The 21,518-nt window shown below is 47.2% G+C and overlaps 1 protein-coding gene across 2 annotated transcripts in view; it reads left to right on the top strand.

Moving 5' to 3' along the window:
• cita (citron rho-interacting serine/threonine kinase a) overlaps positions 1–21,518 on the top strand; it is a 73,197-nt gene that overhangs the window by 27,531 nt on the left and 24,148 nt on the right. For both annotated transcript variants that reach the window (XM_062553460.1, XM_062553459.1), the window contains exons 11-24: positions 1,667–1,772; positions 2,134–2,277; positions 2,506–2,625; positions 8,825–8,995; positions 9,221–9,274; positions 9,806–9,859; positions 11,232–11,372; positions 13,846–13,971; positions 15,070–15,165; positions 15,434–15,550; positions 16,650–16,759; positions 18,325–18,499; positions 19,375–19,572; positions 20,127–20,180. In XM_062553460.1, the coding sequence (XP_062409444.1) occupies positions 1,667–1,772; positions 2,134–2,277; positions 2,506–2,625; positions 8,825–8,995; positions 9,221–9,274; positions 9,806–9,859; positions 11,232–11,372; positions 13,846–13,971; positions 15,070–15,165; positions 15,434–15,550; positions 16,650–16,759; positions 18,325–18,499; positions 19,375–19,572; positions 20,127–20,180 (1,666 nt within the window). The remainder of the gene's footprint in view (positions 1–1,666; positions 1,773–2,133; positions 2,278–2,505; positions 2,626–8,824; positions 8,996–9,220; positions 9,275–9,805; positions 9,860–11,231; positions 11,373–13,845; positions 13,972–15,069; positions 15,166–15,433; positions 15,551–16,649; positions 16,760–18,324; positions 18,500–19,374; positions 19,573–20,126; positions 20,181–21,518) is intronic.

Raw genomic sequence — 21,518 nt, 5'->3', positions numbered from 1 at the left:
CTTATGAGACCCGGTGGCCGTAGCTGTGGGGTGCAGGACAGAGATTGATTCCTCCTCTGCCTTTTTTCCATGGATGACTTCCCCTTGGCTTATCCCTCCGTGACTAATACATGAGGGAGTCTTGATTTTCTCTCTCTCTCTCTCTCTCTCTCTCTCTCTCTCTCTCTCTCTCTCTCTCTCTCTCTCTCTCTCTCTAAAAAAATGATTTTATTTGCCGAGTTGCAGGGGGGTTTATGGTGTGGCCAGAAATTGCTTTTTTAATTTGCCGTTTGGGTTATGGCCCAGAGAAGTGACTCATGTCACAAGTCACAACCAAGCCTTAATTAGCGCCGCTGTCAGCTACAAATGGTTATTTTAAGGACCAAAAGTTTGGCATCAATTTAACTGCAGCATGCGCTATTTGGGCTACTGAATGCTTAGCGTTTATCTCATAGCGGCCATATACTGTTGGGAAGTGTGTGGTCAACGGACTGACCGAAGCTGATAATGTATTTGTTCTCTTTAGGACCATAAATCTCAAGGAGTGTGGCTGAACCACTGTCAGCTGCAATTTGTTTTACAAATTGCTGGCTAATAGGAAATGCTAATCATAAATCTGCGAAATCACACACAACGTCTAGAAGATTTTGGCAAAACAACAAAAAGAGAAAAAAGCCACTGGAGAAACAGCCAACTGCATGACTGACAATTTGATCTGCTACGAAGCAGCAAAACATATGTATTAACCTTTATCTTTTTATGATGGCAAATCATTGCTTCTCCTCGTATGCCTGGTATGCGGTTTTTTTAGTAGGTCATGTAAAAACAACAGACGCACATCACACCCCATACTCTTGCCTTTAATCTCCAGCAGAGTCAAAGCTTTATTCCTGCATTTACAAGCACCTCAGACACACTACGTACGCTTAGGAATACAGTGGCCAAGAGATTGCTCTGTTTGGCATGCCAAACACGCCACCACACACACACACACACACACACACACACACACACACACACACACACACACACACCTCCTCTTCAAAAGAATTTGCTCTAATCACCGACAACGGAGGAGATGATGAGCAACGCTTTCTGTTTTTTGATATAATAAATGAAAAAAATCAATTGCATTGTATCTCTGGTATCTCTCCTAATCTAATTCTAAAGTGATGCTATCAATACATCAGTCAGTGTGAGTTTGTCTTTTTTTTAAAAATAGATAAATAAATATTCGTTGAAGAGAGACAGAAATCCCTCGGCATGCCATCAAAGCTCCTCAGCAACTCAAGAACGTTGAGTTGACGGACCCAAAAAAATATATTGTCACGTTGTTTTCTGGCATGATATTTTATTCACACACAAAAAGAATGTCTTGTTTGACGAAAAAAGGTCTTTAAGTCTTGTCAGGCAGTTGGAGTTTGTCAGAAGCCTCTGTGTTGGGAGAAGAGATGGGTATCTGTGATGTAGTTACACTGGCACATCTATCTTGTCTTTCCTGAGTCTTCTCGGTGGTATTATGATGGTTCAGCGTTCAGCGATGTCTTTCATGCCTGTCATACCATTTCATCATATTAAAGATGTCTAATTAGTGCTGTTAATGTAAAAACTTACTGATGTCTCTCTCTTCTTCTCTCTTTCTTTCTTCCTTTCTTCCCTCTATCTGTTCCTCTCTCTCAATCTTCAGATCAGTGTCTGCAGGCCTGAACTCTCCTGCCAAGACCAACTCCATGGAAAAAAAGCTTCATCTAAAAAGCAAAGAACTACAAGAAACACAAGACAAATGTCACAAGGTATGATTGCATTTCTTGTGTGTGTGTGTGGGGGGGCAGGGGGAGGTGGATGTTAAGGTATCCTTAGGGGACAGATTTGGACATTTTTCCTCCATTAAAATGGTTAATATATTATTAACATCTTCAGTTAAGGAGAAGTTAATGGGGTCCTCAACCTGACTGACTTTCACAGCAGGCTTCTTATCTTGTTAGCCAGCTTTAATTAATGGCCTTTGTTAATTAATTTAACAAGCCAGGCAATAGTAAAAAAAAAAAATAGCAAAGAGCATTTTTTTTTTTTTTAAGTTGTCTTGTCATCTGGGTTTGAGAGCGTGGCTGTAAAAATCATTTAGATTGGGTGCTTGTGTTTGTGGCCTACCAGATGGAGCAGGAGATCTCGCGGTTTCAGCGTAAGATGACGGACTTGGAGTCAGTCCTTCAGCAGAAGGACGTGGAGCTCAAGGCCTCCGAGACTCAACGCAGCATCCTGGAGCAAGACCTCGCCACCTACATCACAGAATGCAGCGTGAGTTAGAGCCCTCGAGTCGTGAGAACCCCCTACTCTGGACCTGTGTGGTTCTTTTGAGGTTCCATTGACTGTTGCGTCCCATTTGTGCCAAGAATGAAAAAACGCTGAACGCTTTTGAACACTGCTTGTGTCTGTGGGCAAAAATGTGACACACAATTTCAAGGTACTTTGTAATGTGAGGTTGTGTGTGTGTGTGTGTGTGTATGTGTGTGTGTGTGTGTGTAGAGTCTGAAGCGCAGCTTGGAGCAGGCGCGGGTGGAGGTTTCTCAAGAGGATGACAAGGCCCTGCAGCTGCTGCATGACATCCGCGAACAGAGCAGCAAGCTGCAGGAGATCAAGGAGCAGGTACTGACCCTTTCACTGTTAAACACACACACACACACACACACACACACACACACACACACACACACACACACACACACGCAGACATCTGGAAACATTGTATAATTGCAGTTCTCATGAATTGTCTTAATTATCTAAACACAATATACTTTGGGTCATTTACTCTTATAAGTGATGAATATAATGTTTTGTTGATCTTGTTATACAAAAGTATCAGCCAACCAACAAACCAATCAACATAGCCACCGGGATGCGTAATTCGTAACGTATATGCAGCATTACTTCCAACTAGTAGTGACAGGCGTCAGGAATTAGCATATCGTTGGTATTAAAGCCCTGTGCTTATCTGGGTAATCCCTGCCCGCTCACTGCTGTATCTGATGGAGGGAATAATAATCTTCTCACCTCAATTCCCTCTCAGGTCTCACTAATTCCCCCTTCAATCTGTCTCAATGCCACTCCAACACAGCCAGATGACTAATACAGCAAAGTACTGGTGTTATCTCAGTCGGAGCATAATACTGGAAAAAATATATATAAATATACAGTATGTGATTCATTGTTGTCGGGTAAGCTAAGATAGTAAACTGTTGTAGCTAGCTGAGCTAATGACAGTAGAGTTTGCATAGTGTTTGCTTTTGCTTTTCTCTCGAGTTTCTATAGCCATCTACACAAAATATTTTGATATAGACCTGTGATTGCTGCATTTCTTTGCATCTCTCTTCAGAAGTAAGCTATGTATGTGACGGTTAGCTATATTTGATTGTTCCGTCTGTAATGTGTTATGGCTCCACAGGAGTGAAAGGTCCTTCCCAGATTTTCCCAACTATTTTTGTTGGGAGTTGCTCTGAATCAAAATGTCAGACTTTGGCCTGAGAGCCTTTTTCAGTATCCAGGAGTTGTCCAGACAGGGCCGTGGGTGATGTATTCAGAACTGTCGTATGGATTTTCTGCTCATTTCCTTGAGTGCAACCAATTAGAATGGACCTGAGCCCAACCCTCCAGCAACATTCAGTGCAGACTTAGGGGCACACACACACACACACACACACACACACACACACACACACCTGTACACATACACACACTCATCAAAACACACACACACTAAATCGTAACTTCTCTTCGCTTCTGTTATGTTCTTTTACACACACACACACACACAGCCTGAAGCAATCTGCAGCCATCATTACAGTGTGTGTGTGTGTGTGTGTGTGAGTGTGTTAGTGGACTAAAGGGCAGGTAGAGTTGCGAGCTGCAAAGCTGCACCTGCTTACTCTCTGCCCCAGACTGGTACACTTCTGCCCTCTCCGTCTCTTTTACGCTCCGCGCCAACGGATCGATGGCGCTGAATCAGCAGCCATGCCAGAGCTGTTATTTTTCCAGGAACACCAACCTTTAACTTTGTTATGAGGCAATTTACATGCAGGCAGGCAGACACACACACACACACACACACACACAGACACACACACACACAGAGAGAGGCATCTAGTTGTGACAATCTTATGAATATAATACACAATAATGAGGGTTAGATTTACAGTTTGTTTTGTTCTTGGAGTAACCTAGACTGAGAGCGCCTTAGGCACAAACAATAGCAAGTTATCAGCAACTGTCCCCCCCCATCCGGTGCAGTGTTCGTACTAGATTCTAGTGGAGTTAAGGCTCCTGTACTCTACTCATTATACGTATCTAACAGTAGTCCTAGCCGTGGGAAGAAAGTGGAGTGGGGGGGGATCGGCACAATACTCTAAGTGCCATGCGGTTGCCTGCTGTGTGTTTTGGCAAACTTGTCCGAGTTAATCTAATCTAATCTGATGCAGAATAGAAGTGAAAGTGGCATTCATTTGGCCTTCATGAAGGGGCATAGAGTAGCAATCATTTAAACACGGACATCAGAGTTACTAGTGCAGAAAAAGTGCAAATTCATGCTGAGAGGTATACTGCTGAGCTCTGCTCTACTGGTATATGACGTTATGTGGAAAATATTTCATTTAAACACGCACTTTATATTGCAGGATGTTATTTATCGAGCTGACTTTTTATCCTGCCCGTTATCTTTAATGTGGTGGCGTGAATTTATGTGACAGGGTTTAATTATGATTCTGCATGGTAAATGGATTGAGAACTTTCTCCTCACGTTCTGCCCTTGAGACAGAACAGAGAGGGAGAGAGAGGAAATGGGGGGGTGACTCATTTTGGGCTTGAAGTCATGGGCTCCATCTCCACGGAAACCACAGTCAGATCTGACGACAGTAGTGGCGGTGGGAAGGATGTGAGGAAGGGGGATGGAGGGTGGCAAACCCTGCTGTCAGACCTCCACCACCACCACCACCACCACCTCCACCTCCACCCTCATCCACCGCCACACAGATTGAAAATGTCCCAACCACAAGCCTGCCTGCCTGCCTGCCTGCTTAGAGGAATCATTTACCTGTGCCGCGATAGTGGCCATCCCTCAAATGTGTCATATACAGTAAATACACACAGATATAAACACACACGCACGCGCGCTACACACACACACCATTACACAGATACTCCGCTTTCTCGGGCATGTCTCATAGACATGCAATCAGATGTTCTGTCGTCATAGCAACAGGAGGTGTTTTCCCGGCCTCGACAACCCCCCCCCCCCCACCCTTTACACCTTCTAAATGAACGCGCCTCTGCCGAGCCACACAGATCCATGGCAGCTCCGCGCCGATGCACAGCAATCAATAGCAATCCGGTCTCATCTGCTGCTCCGCCGCGCTCAGCCCTACCTGTCCGCATCGACCTGACAGAGATCAGCAGCCTATGTATAGCCCCGCGGAGTGAGCGTCTTCTGTTTCACTTGCTCACGCTCGCTCTTTCTCTCTCTCTCACACACACACACACACACACACACACACACACACACACACACATGCGCGCGCACACGTCCATGTCCATGTCCACGGCCAGGATGGTTTCCCCCGAGTCCTCGTCACCACCACTCCAGCCCCCTGGGCAGATAGGCGTTCTGCTTTCATACGTTTGGCTGGTGCGGAAGCCAGTCACTAAAGAATATTGCTAAAACACACACGCACACACACTCACACACACACACACTCACACCCACACACACACACACACACACACACGCTCACTAGGCAAGGGATTCAGTCCATGCCACACTGTTCATTGGCAGTAATCACTCATTGGGCTGTGATTTCCAGCTCTTACCCTCGACGGTGATGTATTTTTAATGAGAGCCACAAGCGTTGACCCCCGGCCACACACACACACACACACACACACACACTCGCACACACTCACAGTCTCACTGAGTCTCACTCAGGCTCAGGACGTGGGTGTGTGTTCCACAGTGCGACTCCCATGGCACGGAGCTTACAGATGAGGACGCTGGACGCGCTCCAGTGACCAGTGTCCGGCGGATGTTGAGAGGGGAGCGCGCGGCTCCGTGCGGCTGCGTGTGCACACGCCAGCCGCGCATACCAAGCAGCCCGCTCCAGCGGGGCTCCGTCTCAGCGCACAAGATGAAGTCGTTCTACTGCGAGAACCGCATATGACAGAGCTCGTGTAGCCGGCTCTCTCTCTCTCTCTTTCTGCTGCGCTGCGGTATCTCGCACTGCCAGGATTATTGTGTTAGTGCTTTTCTAGACATTTCTCTCTTTTCAGACCTCAGAACCCCTGTTCCGTTCATGTTGCACGTCGCTTCCATTTTACACCCTTATTTTTCTGTATAATTCTCCTTCCCAGTAGGACTGCTCCCTTCAAAACCTCTTAGTGCCGTTTTTCCTTTTCCACCCCCTTTCTTTCTCTTTCTCTTTCTCTCTCTCTCGCTCTCTCTCTCTCTCTCTCTCTCTCCCTCTCTCTCTCTCATTCTCACTGACATACCACACACATACTGTGCGCTCCTGCTCTCGCACATGCTCAGTGGTGTGGCGGCGGCGCTGCTGTAGTAGCCCAGCATGCTCCGGGGGCTTAAGTGATTTCTCTCTGCGGTCGCCGAGGTTTAGTGGCTGTGATTGATGCTGCGTCGGATGGGGCGGCGTGGCTGTGGGACTCCCCGCTGAGATCCACCTCACTCCCCTCCTCCACCTGAGAGCTCTCTATCACCGCGGCTATCTGATCCCAGTCAGTCCGTGCCCAGACCACTCATGTGGCTTTCGTACCAGTGGCTCTTGTAACCGGAATGGATAAAACCCGGTCGACATGGCCAGCAGAACCATGCTCTTGGTCATAGTCCATGGTCATGCTGAAATCAAGAGATTCACCATTAATAATGCTGTGAAGGCCAGGAATGTGGTCTGAACAGTATCCAATTCAACGGCAGTGTCCATGATCTAAACTGATTTATTCTCTGTAGAGCTCCGGTTTGTAATGCTGAACATGTATAAGAGGTGTCACATATTTTATTCCCCAGAGTTCAGTGCTCTGGTACACAGTCTGAGAATACCAGAGCTAGTCACAGCTTCACAAGAACTACATCGTAGACGTAAATTTGTGTCTGTGTGTGTGTGTGTGTGTGTGTGTGTGTGTGTGTGTGTGTGTGTGTGTGTGTGTGTGTGTGTGTGCGCAGTGGTGCCTGCTATAAATATCTAAATGTGCTGATGCAAAGCAGTGCTACAGACTGCTGTAGTCTTCACTGCTCTTGAATGTGAATGAGCTGGCGTGACGTACGAGTGAGAGGGGGGAGCGGCGTGGCATTTGGAGTCTGTGTGTATGTGTGTAAAGCTTGACCTGTGCAAATGGGCCCTTGTAAGGCTGACCTCTCCACCGGCTTTATTGATTCGGGTATTTTTAGCTTCCTCGCATCCTTGGCGTTGAGTCACAGTGAACCGAGGCTGGTATTAATAAAAGAGGAAATCCATTTGACTCGGCCCCCTTCCACCCCAGGAGTGGCTTTTAACTCGCTCTGCTTTTTTTTTTTTTGTCATTTTATTTTACTTTATTTATTTCAAAGTGTAGCGGAGCAGAGACTTCCTTAGCGCCACCCCCTCGTGTCACCGCACTAGCGTATGACTAGCTCTGAACTTTCTCTTCCTCTTTCACTTGTCCCTCTCTTCTCTTCTCTCCTCTCCTCTTCCCCTTCTCTCCTCCTCTTCTCCTCCCTCCCCGTCAGCCGTCGGTGGCTGTGATCTGGGAGTGAGTCAGTGAGCCCAGTCACTCAGAAGTCACTTTCCTCCGGCTGTCGAGGAAGACGAGGCGAGGGGCGGCAGGAGGAGGAGGAGGAGGAGGAGGGGTGCTGGCTGGCGGGTTATTGCAGGAAGGTGCCGTCGCGACTCTAATTGAAGTTTTAATGAAAGGCTAATGATGAGTGATGCGGGTGAGGAGCCCCAGCCGCTCGTCTCAACACCCGCACATCCTCTCTCTCTCCGCCAGCCCGGCCTCAGGGGGAGAGAGAGGAGAGAAGAGAGGAGAGGAGAGAGAGAAAAGAGACAGGAGTGAGCAGGAGAGTACAGAGGGAGATAGGCGGAGGCAGCTTATGATGGCTGATGAGATTATCTTTCACCTCTTGGGCCAGCTCCGCTTAACGCCGCGCTCCTCACACTTAGTCCCCCGGCGCACGGGGGGGAATATTTGCTCATGAACGTGGGAAGAGTAATCGCCGCTATCTGATCATGTCACTAATGCATCTGACGATCAGCGTCCCTGCTGTAGCTGTGTTTGAACAGTGCGACTCGGCCTCGCCACAGAACGACATTTAGTCACGCAGAAACTCGCGGCGACAAAACCCGAGCGCTAAGTGTAATCCACATGCAGTGTGGGTCGGCGGCCACCTCAGCCGCCGGTAAATATGGACGCTATATATAAATACAGGAGACGCTGTTACAGTGCAATTAACCTCTGCCGGTGCCCACGGTCTTCTCTGGGAGGACCTGGCGCCCTTTAAACTCCTTCGCCAGTTAAAGGAGCACGGGATGTAATTGACTGGCCTAACCCGACTTTAAGCTGGATAAGCCTGCAGTGTAGCGACTTCAAATTAGACTTGTGCCGGTGACACGTCATGCTGGATTTTACACTCTTGATGAGCGCAGTCACTCAGAAGAATTTGTCACGGGCTGTTTGCGCTTGGAAGGTTTCAGTCAAGTCTTAATGCTTCGTGTAATAATCCTTTTTACCTCTTAGGCAGGTTTTTTTCCCCCTGTGCTGATGGGTGAATGTGACACATGGATAAGATTGTCCCTCCGTGCTTGCCGTACTGTAGGAGTACCACGCCCAGCTGGAGGAGATGCAGGTGACCATCCGGCAGCTGGAGGAGGACCTGTCGGCGGCGCGGCGCCGCAGTGACCTGTACGAGTCCGAGCTCCGCGAATCCCGGCAGACCAGCGAGGAGCTCAAGAGGAAGGCAGCGGACTACCAGCAGAGGATCCAGAAGGTCCGCCCGTCTCGCCTGTCATTCTCTGTCATATCTCTCTCTCTCTCTCTCTCGCTTTCTTGCTCTCTCTCTCTCGCTCGCTTTCTCTCTCTGTCTCTCTGCCTATCTCTCTCTCTCTCTCTCTCTCTCTCTCTCTCTCTCTGTCTGCATTCCTGACTGTAAGTGTGCAACTGCTCGAGTAGGTGCTGGTCACTGATGTGGCTCTGTCATGCTGCTGTGTTTTAGGCTAAGGAGCAGGGCAGGTCAGATGTCGAGGAACTGCTCACCAAGCTTGAAAAGGTGAGCTGAACTTGACTCCTTTCAGTACCTTACACCTGTGGTACAGAGTTGTGCATCTTTTGTAGCAGTCCTATAGAATGCACCGTGCACTACAGTATATTCAAGATGAACGGCAGTGCATTATTGTAGATTTATGCTCAGCAAACTCTCATACGATTTCAAACAGAAGCTCTAGTCCCAAGGCTGTTTATCTTTAAGTGCAGGTTTTGCATCTAATTTGATACTTTTTCACTCTAAGTCTGCAGTTTAGAGTATTTCAGAATGACTGTATTTGTTCAACATTTGAATGATGGATATACTATGATTAAACAAACATAGTATATATGATAGATATACTATGATATACACTATGCTATGTTCACATAAAGCTGACATGTACATATACAAGTATTATAAATTACATATCATGTTAATGCTTTACCAGTTTTCTGGTTGATTTACTCCAGAAGAGGTGTGGTTTGTTGCTCCTTGAGGTGTGTGTGTGTGTCATCATCATTTGTTTGACTGATGCTTATAACCCCGTGCTTTCAGACTAATGCTGAGCAGCAAGCGAAAATTCAAGAGCTCCAAGACAAACTCTCCAAAGTAAGTGCCTTGATGTATGTATATGTATGTGTGTGTGTGGTGGGTGGGTAGGTGTTTGTGTGTAGGTGTGTATGTGTGATGGGTAATGTTTTTGTGTGTCTAAGAGTGGTGTTGTGATGCAGACAGTGGTAGCGTAATGACTTTGTTTAATGAAGCGTAATCAATGGTTGGGCATGATCTGTTCTCAGCGAGGGACAAACACCCCTTTGTCTCCTCCCCATCCCTCTCCTCCACCTGCTAATGAGACTCTGGAGAGCATAGACACTAGCTGGACTGTGTGTGTGTGTGTGTGTGTAAAATTGTTATTATGTGTGTGTATTGGGTAGAGAGAGTGTGCATGTATAGATGAAAGCTAGAGAGAGTGATGTAGTGTGGGTGGGTGTGTGTGTGTGTGTGTGTGAGGGAGAGAACTGCAGCTTTATGGCTACGTGCCAGGTTTTTTTTTTTTTTATATCCAGCTCAAGGCCACCCTGCCCGAGGGGAGAGAGAATGAGAGTCTGGCCATTTGATTGTAAAAGCTCACACACACACACACACACACACACGCGCCGTGCTTTAATCAAGATAACTTGTGTGCCATGAGGTGGTATTTCCCTGTGGCCCTCACAAAGCCATGCACGTATCTCACTGGCTAAAACTGCATGCAATGATACTTTCAAAACATTTAATTAAAATGCCACTTTCATATGCATTGATTTATTTATCTACTAGCTCTGAGTCAGCCAGTCAGTGAGTCCTTATTATATATTATATATATTTGATATATATGCAGTTATACATATTTACAGGAACAAAATGATTTATACCCCTGGCAAATATTCATTTAATGTTGATTTTCCCTTTACCAATATGTTAATTATGACCGAAAATGACACTGCCACATGGCTAAAGGTTATAAGACAATATGGTACAAACATGGAATTATAAAAAAAGAAGTGTTTTCATCTTTTTTTTTAAACCAATTAAAAAAAAAAAAAAGCCAAGTCCAAAATGATTCATACCCTGCTTCCACAAGTAAATGGTAACCCTAAAACAAGGGGCTTTTATTGCACATGCATGTACTTTTAAGTTTGCACACTTTGAATGTGACCTCTAGAGTGAATTGATTGATTCTGATCTGAAGAGAGTTATTTCCTCGTTCCATGAAGTCTTAAATAGTTCATTTTCACAGTCTTCTCCAGGTCTGCCACTGTGTTAGTACCACACTGGTTTTACTGAAGCGCATAATGGTCTTAAAAAAGAAAGGAAATAAGGCCGGATCTACAGCTTTCCTCTCTCTGACAGTCATGAGTAGTTGTGATGGCGGAGGCTTGAGTAGTCGTGATGGCGGAGGCTTGTCCTGATGCGCTCTGTGCTGTGACCTTTGACCCAGGCGGTGAAGGCGAGCACCGAGGCCACGGAGCTGTTGCAGAACATTCGGCAGGCCAAGGAGCGTCTGGAGCGCGAGCTGGAGCGCCTCCGCGGCAAGTCCGACCCCAGCGACACACTGCGCAGACGCCTGCGGGAGACCGAGGTACGCGCGCTCACATGCTACATATACTGTATACAGCCACACACCCAACACACTCATGTATCACACACCCAACACACTCATATATACACACTCAAATCTGTGGGAGACCGTGGTACACCCGGTCACATGCATGCACACCCAAATCCAACCTTTTCATACATGCACAAAAATTGCATGGGTAGTCATGCAGACTCATGCATATACTGTACAGTCATTCCCTGTGTATAAGCCGCAGGACAGTTTTTTTTATGCAAGTTAAAAGAAACAAAACCATATTAATACCATATAAACTGCCCCCGTGTATTAACCTCATAGCTGAAGAAATATTGCTAAATCAGTGTATAAGCCGCAGCTAATAGTTGGGAAATTACGGTATGCATTCCCTAATCCAACCTTTTCATACATGCACAAGAATTGCATAGATATTAGTCATACACACTCTGTCCAAACCAGAAAACATCTGCCTGTCTGACAATCTCTTACCGTAGCAGGAATAAAGTAACCAGCTATGAACTTCTGAAACTGTTTCATTCTGCCTTCAATTCACCCTTTGCTAAGTGGAAGTTGAAGGCAGCATGAAGAATACATACGTAGATACTGTAGACAGGTACTTTACAGGTATGTACTGTATAGGTACTTTATTCATCTCGAGAGAAATGTAGGCAGTCGTTTTTATGATGTACATAAACATACTGAAGAAAAGAACAAGAAGAGTACTGCAAGGACAGAAATACAGTGGTGAGCTGATAGTCTATCTTCATGTACATTGCCTTCATATGAAGGTGTCTCAGAAGGCTGAATTTAAAAAAAAAAAGATATGATGCAGACATGCCTTGACGCCACTAAATGGAAGGTTTCAGACAGACTCACTGACAGATCGTTTTTATTCAACATGAACACAGCGAGAGTTACTTGCATAAATACATTGCAAAACAGAGCTGCAGTATTAGCAGCCATGTCCTACTGGCAGAGGTGTAAAGTAACTAAATACATTTACTCAAAATACTGTATTGAGTAGCTTTTTTGTGTATTTAGGATTTTTTGAGTAGCTTTAAAAATCGGTATTTAAAATTTTACTTGATTACATTTTGAGTGAAGTATTGTACTTTGATACATCACAAATCCAATCAGTTACTTGAGTAAAAAAAGAAAAGAGTGAATCGTCGGAACTACTAAGGTGACAATGATCAGCCAATAAGGTATGAATCTGTCCACTAGCGATGTTCAACTAAATTCAACAAAAGATAGCCTAATTTATGAATTGTTGTGCAGATGGACTATAGGACATTGAACTATATGCTTTTGGTCCATATTTTAAATATTTTGTACGAGCCTTTTTTGCAGGCAAAATGAGTCATTTTGACCATTGGTGCCACTGTTTAGGCCTTTGCGTTAACAGTTTTGAAAAATTTGGATTTTGAGTCGACTACTGCGTCAAAGAAATAAAAAAGAACTGTAATTTGGACATTGAAATATTCAGGTAAAATAAAATATACAGTGGAAAGCATACATAAGCAGAAATAGCACCTACTTTCTAACAACAAATTAGTATTAACCCTCATGTGTCTGACCGTTCTAGTTTTAAAAACTTAAGTACAATTTTTCATATACAGTAGATCTCCATTTCTCAAGGTCATGGAGTAGCCTACTGTCAGTATGAATAAAAAAACTAAGACAATCGGTATTACCTGGCAATTTAGCTGCTTTAGCTGCCTCCCTAAACAAAAAAAGTAACTAAGTAACTTTTACTTAAAGTACATTTTTAGTGAACTACTTTTTACTTTTACCTGAGTATATTTTCAGATGGGTATTGTAACTTGTACTTGAGTAACATTTCAGCAAAGTATTGGTACTTTTACTTGAGTACAATATTTTAGTACTTTCCACCTCTGCCTACTGGTTAGGGCTTCGAGCTTGTAACCAGAGGGTTGCCGGCTCGATCCCCGACCAGTCCACAGCTGAAGTGCCCTTGAGCAAGGCACCTAACCCCTCCCTGCTCCTCGAGCGCCGCTGGTTGGGCAGGCAGCTCACTGCTCTGGGTTAGTGTGTGATTCACCTCACTGTGTGTTCACTGTGTGCTGTGTGTTTTCACTAATTCGGTTAAATTGGGTTAAATGCAGAGAAACCAATTTCCCTCACGGGATCAAAAAAGTATAAATTCTATTCTATTCTATTCTATTCTATTGTCTGTACTAGTTTCAGCTTCTTTCTCTTAAAGATACATTTTTTATATTTGGACCATAACATTTACAGTGTAATATATATGATTGCTGCCATAAACATGGGTCACACTGTGTGTGTGTGTGTGTGTGTGTGTGTGTGTGTGTGTGTGTGTGTGTGTGTGTGTGTGTGTGTGTGTGTGTGTGTGTGTGTGTGTGTGTGTGTGTGTGTGTGTGTGTGTGTGTGTGTGTGTGTGTGTGTGTGTGTGTGTGTGTGTGTGTGTGTGTGTGTGTGTGTGTGTGTGTGTGTGTAGGAGGGCAGGAAGACCCTTGAGAACCAGGTGAAGCGTCTGGAGATGGTGGAGCGCAGGGAGAACAAGCTGAAGGACGACATCCAGACCAAATCCCAGCAGATCCAGCAGATGGCTGACAAGATCCTGGTGAGAGAGCAGCAGGGATAAGTCGTCTGAGACCCTCCCACCCACCATCCACACCCCCCAACTCTGCCCCCCACCACCCCACCCCCCACCAACTGCCCCTCTGCCCTCTCTTCAGATTCAGATTCCTTGAATTCCCCCTTGGGGATCAATAAAGTATCTATCTAGATTCAGAAAGCTTTATTTATCCCAAGATGGGCAATTCAGTTAGACAGTCCCCAGTCTAATGTAATAAAAATGCTAAATACAATAAATAATTATAATCCTCTATGTTCCTCTTTCTATCCTCCTCCTCTCGCTCCTCACTCTTCCCTCCATTCTTTGCACCTGTGCTCTCGCGTGTCCGTCCTCTATCCACGAGTCTCCTCATTGGCTCGTCTTGGTCCATCTGCAGCTCACTCCTGGTTGTTTGTCGTTTCCCTCTTCTCCTACTCTCCCTCCCTTACTCTTCTTCCCTCTATCTACAGATTAGCACCCTCTCACATACACATTCAAACACACACACACACACACACACACACTCACAGATGGAGCCAAATGGGATGTCCTGCTGCGACACAACACACACTCACACACTCATTGGTATCCCCCTTCGAATAGGTCATCCTGCTTGGTACTGGACACACACACACACACACACACACACACACACACACACACACACACACACACCAATCCTCCTTAGAAGGGACCTCCTGCCTTCTGCCGCACGCTCCCAGTCGTGCCTCAGCCTGCAGCCAGCATGAATGGCCTCCGCTACCACTCTCTCTTCAACTCCCAGCTCTTCAAAGCAAGTGGCCTGCTCCCCTCTATCTCTCTCTCTCCACTCTCTCTCTCTCTCTCTCTCTCTCTCTCTTCTCTTTCCCTCATTTCTCTCTCTTTCCCTCTCTCCTCTCTCAGGCCTTTTCTCTCTCATGCTGCTCTCTTTGATGATCTGCTCGCCTGCGAAATAATCCACTTGGATAATACCAACATGGCTTGGATCTTGCCGTCTTCGCTTGTTTGCTTGCCTCGTATGGAAGGTTTGAGGCTTTTACTGAGTTGGTGTTTGTTTGTGTGTGTGTGTGTGTGTGTGTGTGTGTGTGTGTGTGTGTGTTGCAGGAGCTGGAGGAGAACCTGCGGGAGGCTCAGGGCACCACTCAGCGGATGGAGGCTCATCTTGTGCAGAAGGAGAGGCACTATGAGGACAAGATCAAGGTAAATAGCAGCCCTCTGTTTACTGCCCTCAGTGGAGTCCTTCACAGCCAAACCACTGGACTGTAAAAACCATAGATGAAAGTGAAGGCAGACTTGGACCGTCTTAAAAAGTGTTCCTGGGGTTGTCGCAGGTTACAGAAATCCACTCTGTGTGTGTTTGTGTTTGTGTTTGTGCGTGTGTGTGTGTGTGTGTGTGTGTGTGTGTGTGTGTGTGTGTGTGTGTGTGTGTGTGTGCGTGCGTGTGTGTGTTGTGCGCGTCTGCCTGCAGGTTCTGGAGGCCCAGATGAAGGCGGACATGGCGGAGAAGGACAGCCTGGAGTCCAAACGGGCCCAGCAGGAGGAGGAAGCCCGCGAGAAGTGCAAACTCATCAGCGAGCAGAAAGCGGTGAGTCGGCACTATCAGACACACACGCACACACACACTGCCATTCACAAAGATACACTTCTGAGTTACTTTGCCTCCTACTTTGTTGATCCGTAATTCTTAGTACTCCTTCAGACGCTACACTCCCCCGCTCTTCATACAGTATGATCAGACTGCAGCTTTTCTCTCGTCGTGTTGGTCTGCACTTTACAATTCTCTGTGACCTTTTCTTTCTGTCACCAACTGCCTCTACTCGCAATCCACACTGTGCCTACCGAAGAATGGTTAGCGTAGTTTTCCGCTACGTTTCTCTGCAATGGTATTACACAGACTGTGCTGGTCCATGTTAGCATTGGCCTCGCTCCCCGGTCCCCTCCAGCTGGCTGGGGTACTGTACGTGTTGCGGAGTGCCGGTCTGCTGGACTGTTGATGGGTTTTAGCTCTGTTTGTTTTCCCGGGCAGCAGACCTCCTAGTTTGTGCTGAAGATTAGCTTGGTGGAGTGGAGGGGGGAGCTTTAAGGCTCTGCGATAATTGGTGTGTGCATGTGTGCTTTATAAAATTGGGGCTTTGGCCGGTGATCTGGTTAGCGTGATAGACACAAGCTAACTCATTTGGGTTAAGAGAGCTAACTTGGGAACATCAGTTAGGAACAACTGATTAAGGTCTTCTTCTTTAATCAGACCAAATTACTACAGTATATACTGTAAATGGTGGCTTTCATAGTATGAGAAAAAATGTAAAAAATGCGTTCATCATGATCACATATGGGCCTCACTTATACCAACTTTTACAACCCAAATCTCAGCAGACGCTAAATATTTTAAGAACTGTTAGCTCCTTACTGCCATAATTAGCCTTTGCATAATGGATAGCCTACTCTGCAATGGAGAATTACAGTGAATGTTTATCAGGAGATGTGTGTGTGTGTGCCTCTGTGTGTTTGTGTCTCTGTGTGTGTCTGTGTTTGTCTGTACTGTGTGTTAGCGTGCACTAGTATGAATCTGTGTACTCTATTCTGTGAGAGTGTGATGCGACTCTTTGTGCATACCAGTGCTTTGAGCTGGTGTAGAGGGAGGATAATGAGCCTTATTCCCTTGTTGCGCACGCTCTCCTCTGCAGACCATCAATGCCATGGACTCCAAGATGAAGAACCTGGAGCAGCGCATCGCCGAGCTCTCCGAGGCCAACAAGCTCGCCGCCAACAGCAGCATCTACACCCAGAAGAACATGTGAGTGGCCCCCACCCTCATGACACACACACACACACACACACACACACACATACTGTACACACGCGCACACACATACATACATATACGCACACAAACACACACACACATACTGTACACGTACACTTACACTTACACTTACACGTACACATACACACACACACACACTATTATTAACTGTACTCCTGTACCCCACCACTAGCTTCATGTATTGAATATAGCTACGCCAAGATTAATGTCAGCCCTGGACCTGCTAACTAACCCCAATAGCCCATTAACCCAGAGGATGGCATGTTGCTAAGATACTGCACGGCCATCGTAATATGTTATATGCACGCATTTAAAATCGAGCTGCTGGCGCTCGCGGTCATTTCTTTGGCCCAGTGCTTTTATCTCGTGTAATTTATAGTGCTGTAAAGGAATGCGTTTTTTATCCGCGTCGGCGCTTCTTGGGAGCGTAGCCTCTGACCCCCGGCGCGGTTATAGCACCGTGTTCTTCAGACGGACATCGCACGCTGACCATTTAGCAGAGCACAGAGCTGGCCCTTTCGTCCGCGCTCGTGCACAGCACTCACCTCTCCCCGGACTCTCTCTCTCTCTCCGCCTCCCTGGGCCATTAGAGCCAGAGGATGTTCATCTTTGACCTTAATGGTTCGCTCGCTCGCTCGCTCGCACTCCAAGAGAGCCGTGCGGCCGGCGTCAATTAAGGAGCCTTTGTTCTCCTCTCCTTCATCTCCGTGGCGATGCTCTGACTCCCCGAGTGGATGCAGTGGACTTGTGTCTTTTTTTTGGTGTGGAGGTAGTCATTAGAGGAGTGAAGAGGAGACTGCTACTGCTGTTGCTGCTGCTGCTGCTGTTGCTACGTGGCCAGCGTTTCTCATGCAAGACGGGTGGTGACTGCACCTCCACTGCCAGGGCCCTTTTTATGAGCACGGCCCCCCCAGGGGAGCACTTCTGAGCCGAATCTCTTTTCATGAAAGCCGCAGTGTGTGTGTGTGTGTGTGTGTGGGAGGTAGGGGGGAGAGCGAGCGGGCCTGGATTTGTGAGGAATCATGAATAGGATAGGAGTGTGTGTGAGAGAGAGTGATCGTGAACAGTGTGCTTTTGGGATCTGTTTTTCGGAGAATATGAGGGTGAGGAATGGTTTTGATCTGAAATGCAGGTTGGTGCCTGTGGATGGGCAAATGTCACTGCTGGTGAATGTTTTATATTTCCCCTGGATGACATTTGAAATATGTAAGCTGTATCAGATGGCTATTTTCATTATTCACATCCTGACTTGGTGGCACTGTGCTGTACATTTGTCTCTGTGCGGCACAGTTTGTAGTAGGATTAACCTTTTCCATGTCGAGAGTGGATGTGTGTTTGTGTTTCCTCCTAAAACTTCCATATTCATTTATGTAAATGACTGCCATGGACTCCATCTAAGCCACGCTTTAGTGATAATGAAATTCTGCTTCTCTCACTCTGTGTGTGTGTGTCCGTGGGTGGGTGTACTAATGTGTGTGTGTGTGTGTGTGTGTGTGTGTGTGTGTGTGTGTGTGTGTGTGTGTGCGTGCCTGCAGGAAAGCTCAGGAGGAGATGATCTCGGAGCTGCGTCAGCAGAAGTTCTACCTGGAGTCCCAGGCGGGCAAGCTGGAGGCGCAGAACGCCAAGCTGGAGGAGCACCTGGAGAAGATGACCCAGCAGGAGCAGACCAAGAAGACCCGGCTCATCGAGCTGGAGACCCGACTCCGAGAGGTGAGAGGAGGAGGGAGGCGGAAGGAAGGAAGGATGGATGGATGGATGGATATAGATAGATAGATAGATAGATAGATAGATAGATAGATAGATAGATAGATAGATAGATAGATAGATACAGTAGATAGATAGATAGATACTTTATTAATCCCCAAGGGGAAATTCAAGGTCCCAGCAGCTTAAGACACCACACACAACATACACTACAATGTAAACAGGATGATAAAAAGCAAATCAACAAATCAGTATGACTGAAAAGAACAGTAAAATATACTAAAGATGCAGATGACGGACATGAGGATGTAGCGAAGGCTGAATGATGAGTGAACATGTGTGAAGACAGGTATATGGAGACAGGGTGCAAGAGATGAAGGGGACAGACCGTTAGAAAGACGGATGGATGGTACAGTACAGTAGGTGAGCTAGTATTAGCTAGAGGTAGATAAATCAGTCACAAGTGAGTGAGGAGCGTCCCTAGAGCTAGATGGAGACAGAGGAGTTGAGTGGATGGCTGGGTAGTGCTAGAGTACCAGAGTACAGGCGCAGTTGACTATGAGCGTCTTTCCTCAGATGTGGGACGTGTGTGTCAGAGAGACCGAGAGAATGAAAGAGCAAAGGCATTTCTTTTGGTTTCTAAACTAGCAGAGCAGAGTCCCAAAGATGACGCGCAGAAGTGCCGCGAAACAAAGTGATTTGGCACAAGAAGGAGATAAGGGAAGATGAAAGTGCAGCGTTCAGACAGGGAATGGCTGACAGTAGAACAGCTCTACGCAGGCAGTGTTTCGGAGACGGAACGTGGACGTGACCGGGACTGACTGGCGCGGCGTCGTGTCGGTTCTCTTTTTGTGTCGTCCCCCCCCCCTTCCTCCACACAGATCGGTCTGGAGCACGAGGAGCAGAAGCTGGAGCTGAAGCGGCAGGTGACGGAGCTGACGCTGTCGCTGCAGGAGCGCGAGTCGCAGATCAGCGGGCTGCAGGCGGCCAGACACGCCCTGGAGAGCCAGCTGCAGCTGGCCAAGACCGAGCTGGAGGAGACCACGGCCGAGGCCGAGGAGGAGATCACCGCGCTCAGGGTGAGGGGAGGAGAGAGGATGGGAGGGGAGGACCGGTACACAGTGTGGAGGGTGGGTGGGGGGGTAGAGGACTGGTAGACAGGGTGAGAGGTGAGGAGGAAAGAGGACCGGTACACATCACAGAGATCAGATCAGGGGGTTTATGGGGGAAGGATGACCGATGGATGGGGCCAGAGGTTGGAAGCTCCTGCTCCAGTACAAAAGTAAAAAAAAAAGTTGATTCTACCTGTGCAGTGTGTATTTAAGGCAGGTTGTAGCACTGAGTAGGTGACCCATCTGGATGAAGAGTTAGAGCTAAAATCAACTGGTTTACATACTGTATACAGTATATGGTGGGACTTGCACTTTGTAAGGTGTTTCTAGATGGGGGATAGAAGGAGGGAGAGATGGTCACCAAGTTTTGATTCCTTCTAATCAGATCATTTTGAGGTAGTTTCCATAAAAAAATCGCTCAAGCCAGTTGACCATTGGCAAAATTGGTTGGTGATTAACTTGAGTGGTTGGTGTTAGCCCGAGTGTTGACCCATCTAACTGAACACCCCTCTCCCCTGCAGGCCCACAGAGACGACATCCAGCGCAAGTTTGACGCTCTGCGGGAGAGCTGCTCGGTACGTAGCGGCCTTTGACCTCACATTCTTCTCCCCAAGTGACCACTGTACACACACACGCGCACACACACACACACTACATAGCAGTTAACCAGCCACGCCGGCAGGCAGTCAAAGTGTTTCATAACCAGCAGAGAACATTTACCGAGGTAATAGACCCCAAAGAAGTCTAGAAAATGAAATTCATACTCAATTTAATACCAGAAAATTCTTCAAAGAGATTGAGACGGGGGTTTCAATTAATCAAATGGGATTTAATTCCCCGAGTGTGACGGTAACTAAGTTTCAGAGCCGGGGTGTGGGTGGGAGAGATCGGAGAGAGAGCGGGAGAAACTGGAGCACTTCTCTTGTCTCTGTCAGGGGACATGTTTTAAAAGAGAAGGGAAAGGACTCGGAGTCCATCTTGGGCCCTCGGTGGGCTGTGTTCGCTGAGCTCAGGGGATACGGAGGCAGGTGGGGCCTGGACTGTGCCACCCAGGAGAGTACGCCACCAGGCGGGCAGTGCCACCCAGGAGAGTGGTCTACCAGGCGGGCAGTGGATCACCAGGGTTCAAGTCAGCCTTCCCTGACTTACCCGCCCCATGGGCAAGGGTGCATGTGCATGCCACAAGAGTGTGTGTGTGTGTTTGTGTTAATGTCTGTGTTTGGTCCACGGTCACTCAGACCTGCACCACTCAGGAGAGTGGGCCACCAGGCAGGCAGTGGATCACCAGGGCTCTGACTTACCCACCCCATGGGCTACTGGGTCAGGGGAGCAAGGGTGCATGTGCCTGCACACGAGTGCGTGTGTCTGTGTGTGTGTGTGATCTGTGTGTGTGTGTGTGTGTGTGTGTGTGTGTGATGTCTGTGTTGGGTCCGTGGTGACTCAGACTGCCCTGACTGGCAGCAGAGGATTGCAGCAGTGGGCCGCGGCCACTAAGCTAAATGACAACTGGCGTGCAGACAGCGGCACGGCCGCCCTGTCAGCTCCGCTCTTGCATCAGGGAGCCGCGCTGGCATGGCCACCCCTCAGCTCGGGCTTTGCTGGTCACGTGACCCGGCCGATGTCTGCCCGCACTAATGCAGCCCCATTGCCAACATCTGTCCCAGCTTACTGCCGTTTCATAAGCAGTTTACGAGACAGTAAAAGCCAATATCAGTGCCCTTAGATCGTCAGTTGCAGTTTGGTTATTACCATTCAAACAGCATCAGCACCTTGCTTGACAAGTCAGGCGGCGGGTACGTCTCTTTACAGCTATCTGCATTTTAACAGCTAGGCAGCTCACGGTTTTGTGTGTTGCACTATTGTGTTAGTGGTTAGGATTGACTGTGTGTGTGCGTGTGTGTGTGTGTGTGTGT

This window comes from Sardina pilchardus, chromosome 14, assembly GCF_963854185.1.
Source record: "Sardina pilchardus chromosome 14, fSarPil1.1, whole genome shotgun sequence".
Taxonomy (NCBI): Eukaryota; Metazoa; Chordata; class Actinopteri; order Clupeiformes; family Clupeidae; genus Sardina; species Sardina pilchardus.
The sequence above is the reverse complement of the archived record's forward strand: the minus strand, read 5'-3'. Positions and strand labels throughout refer to the sequence as shown.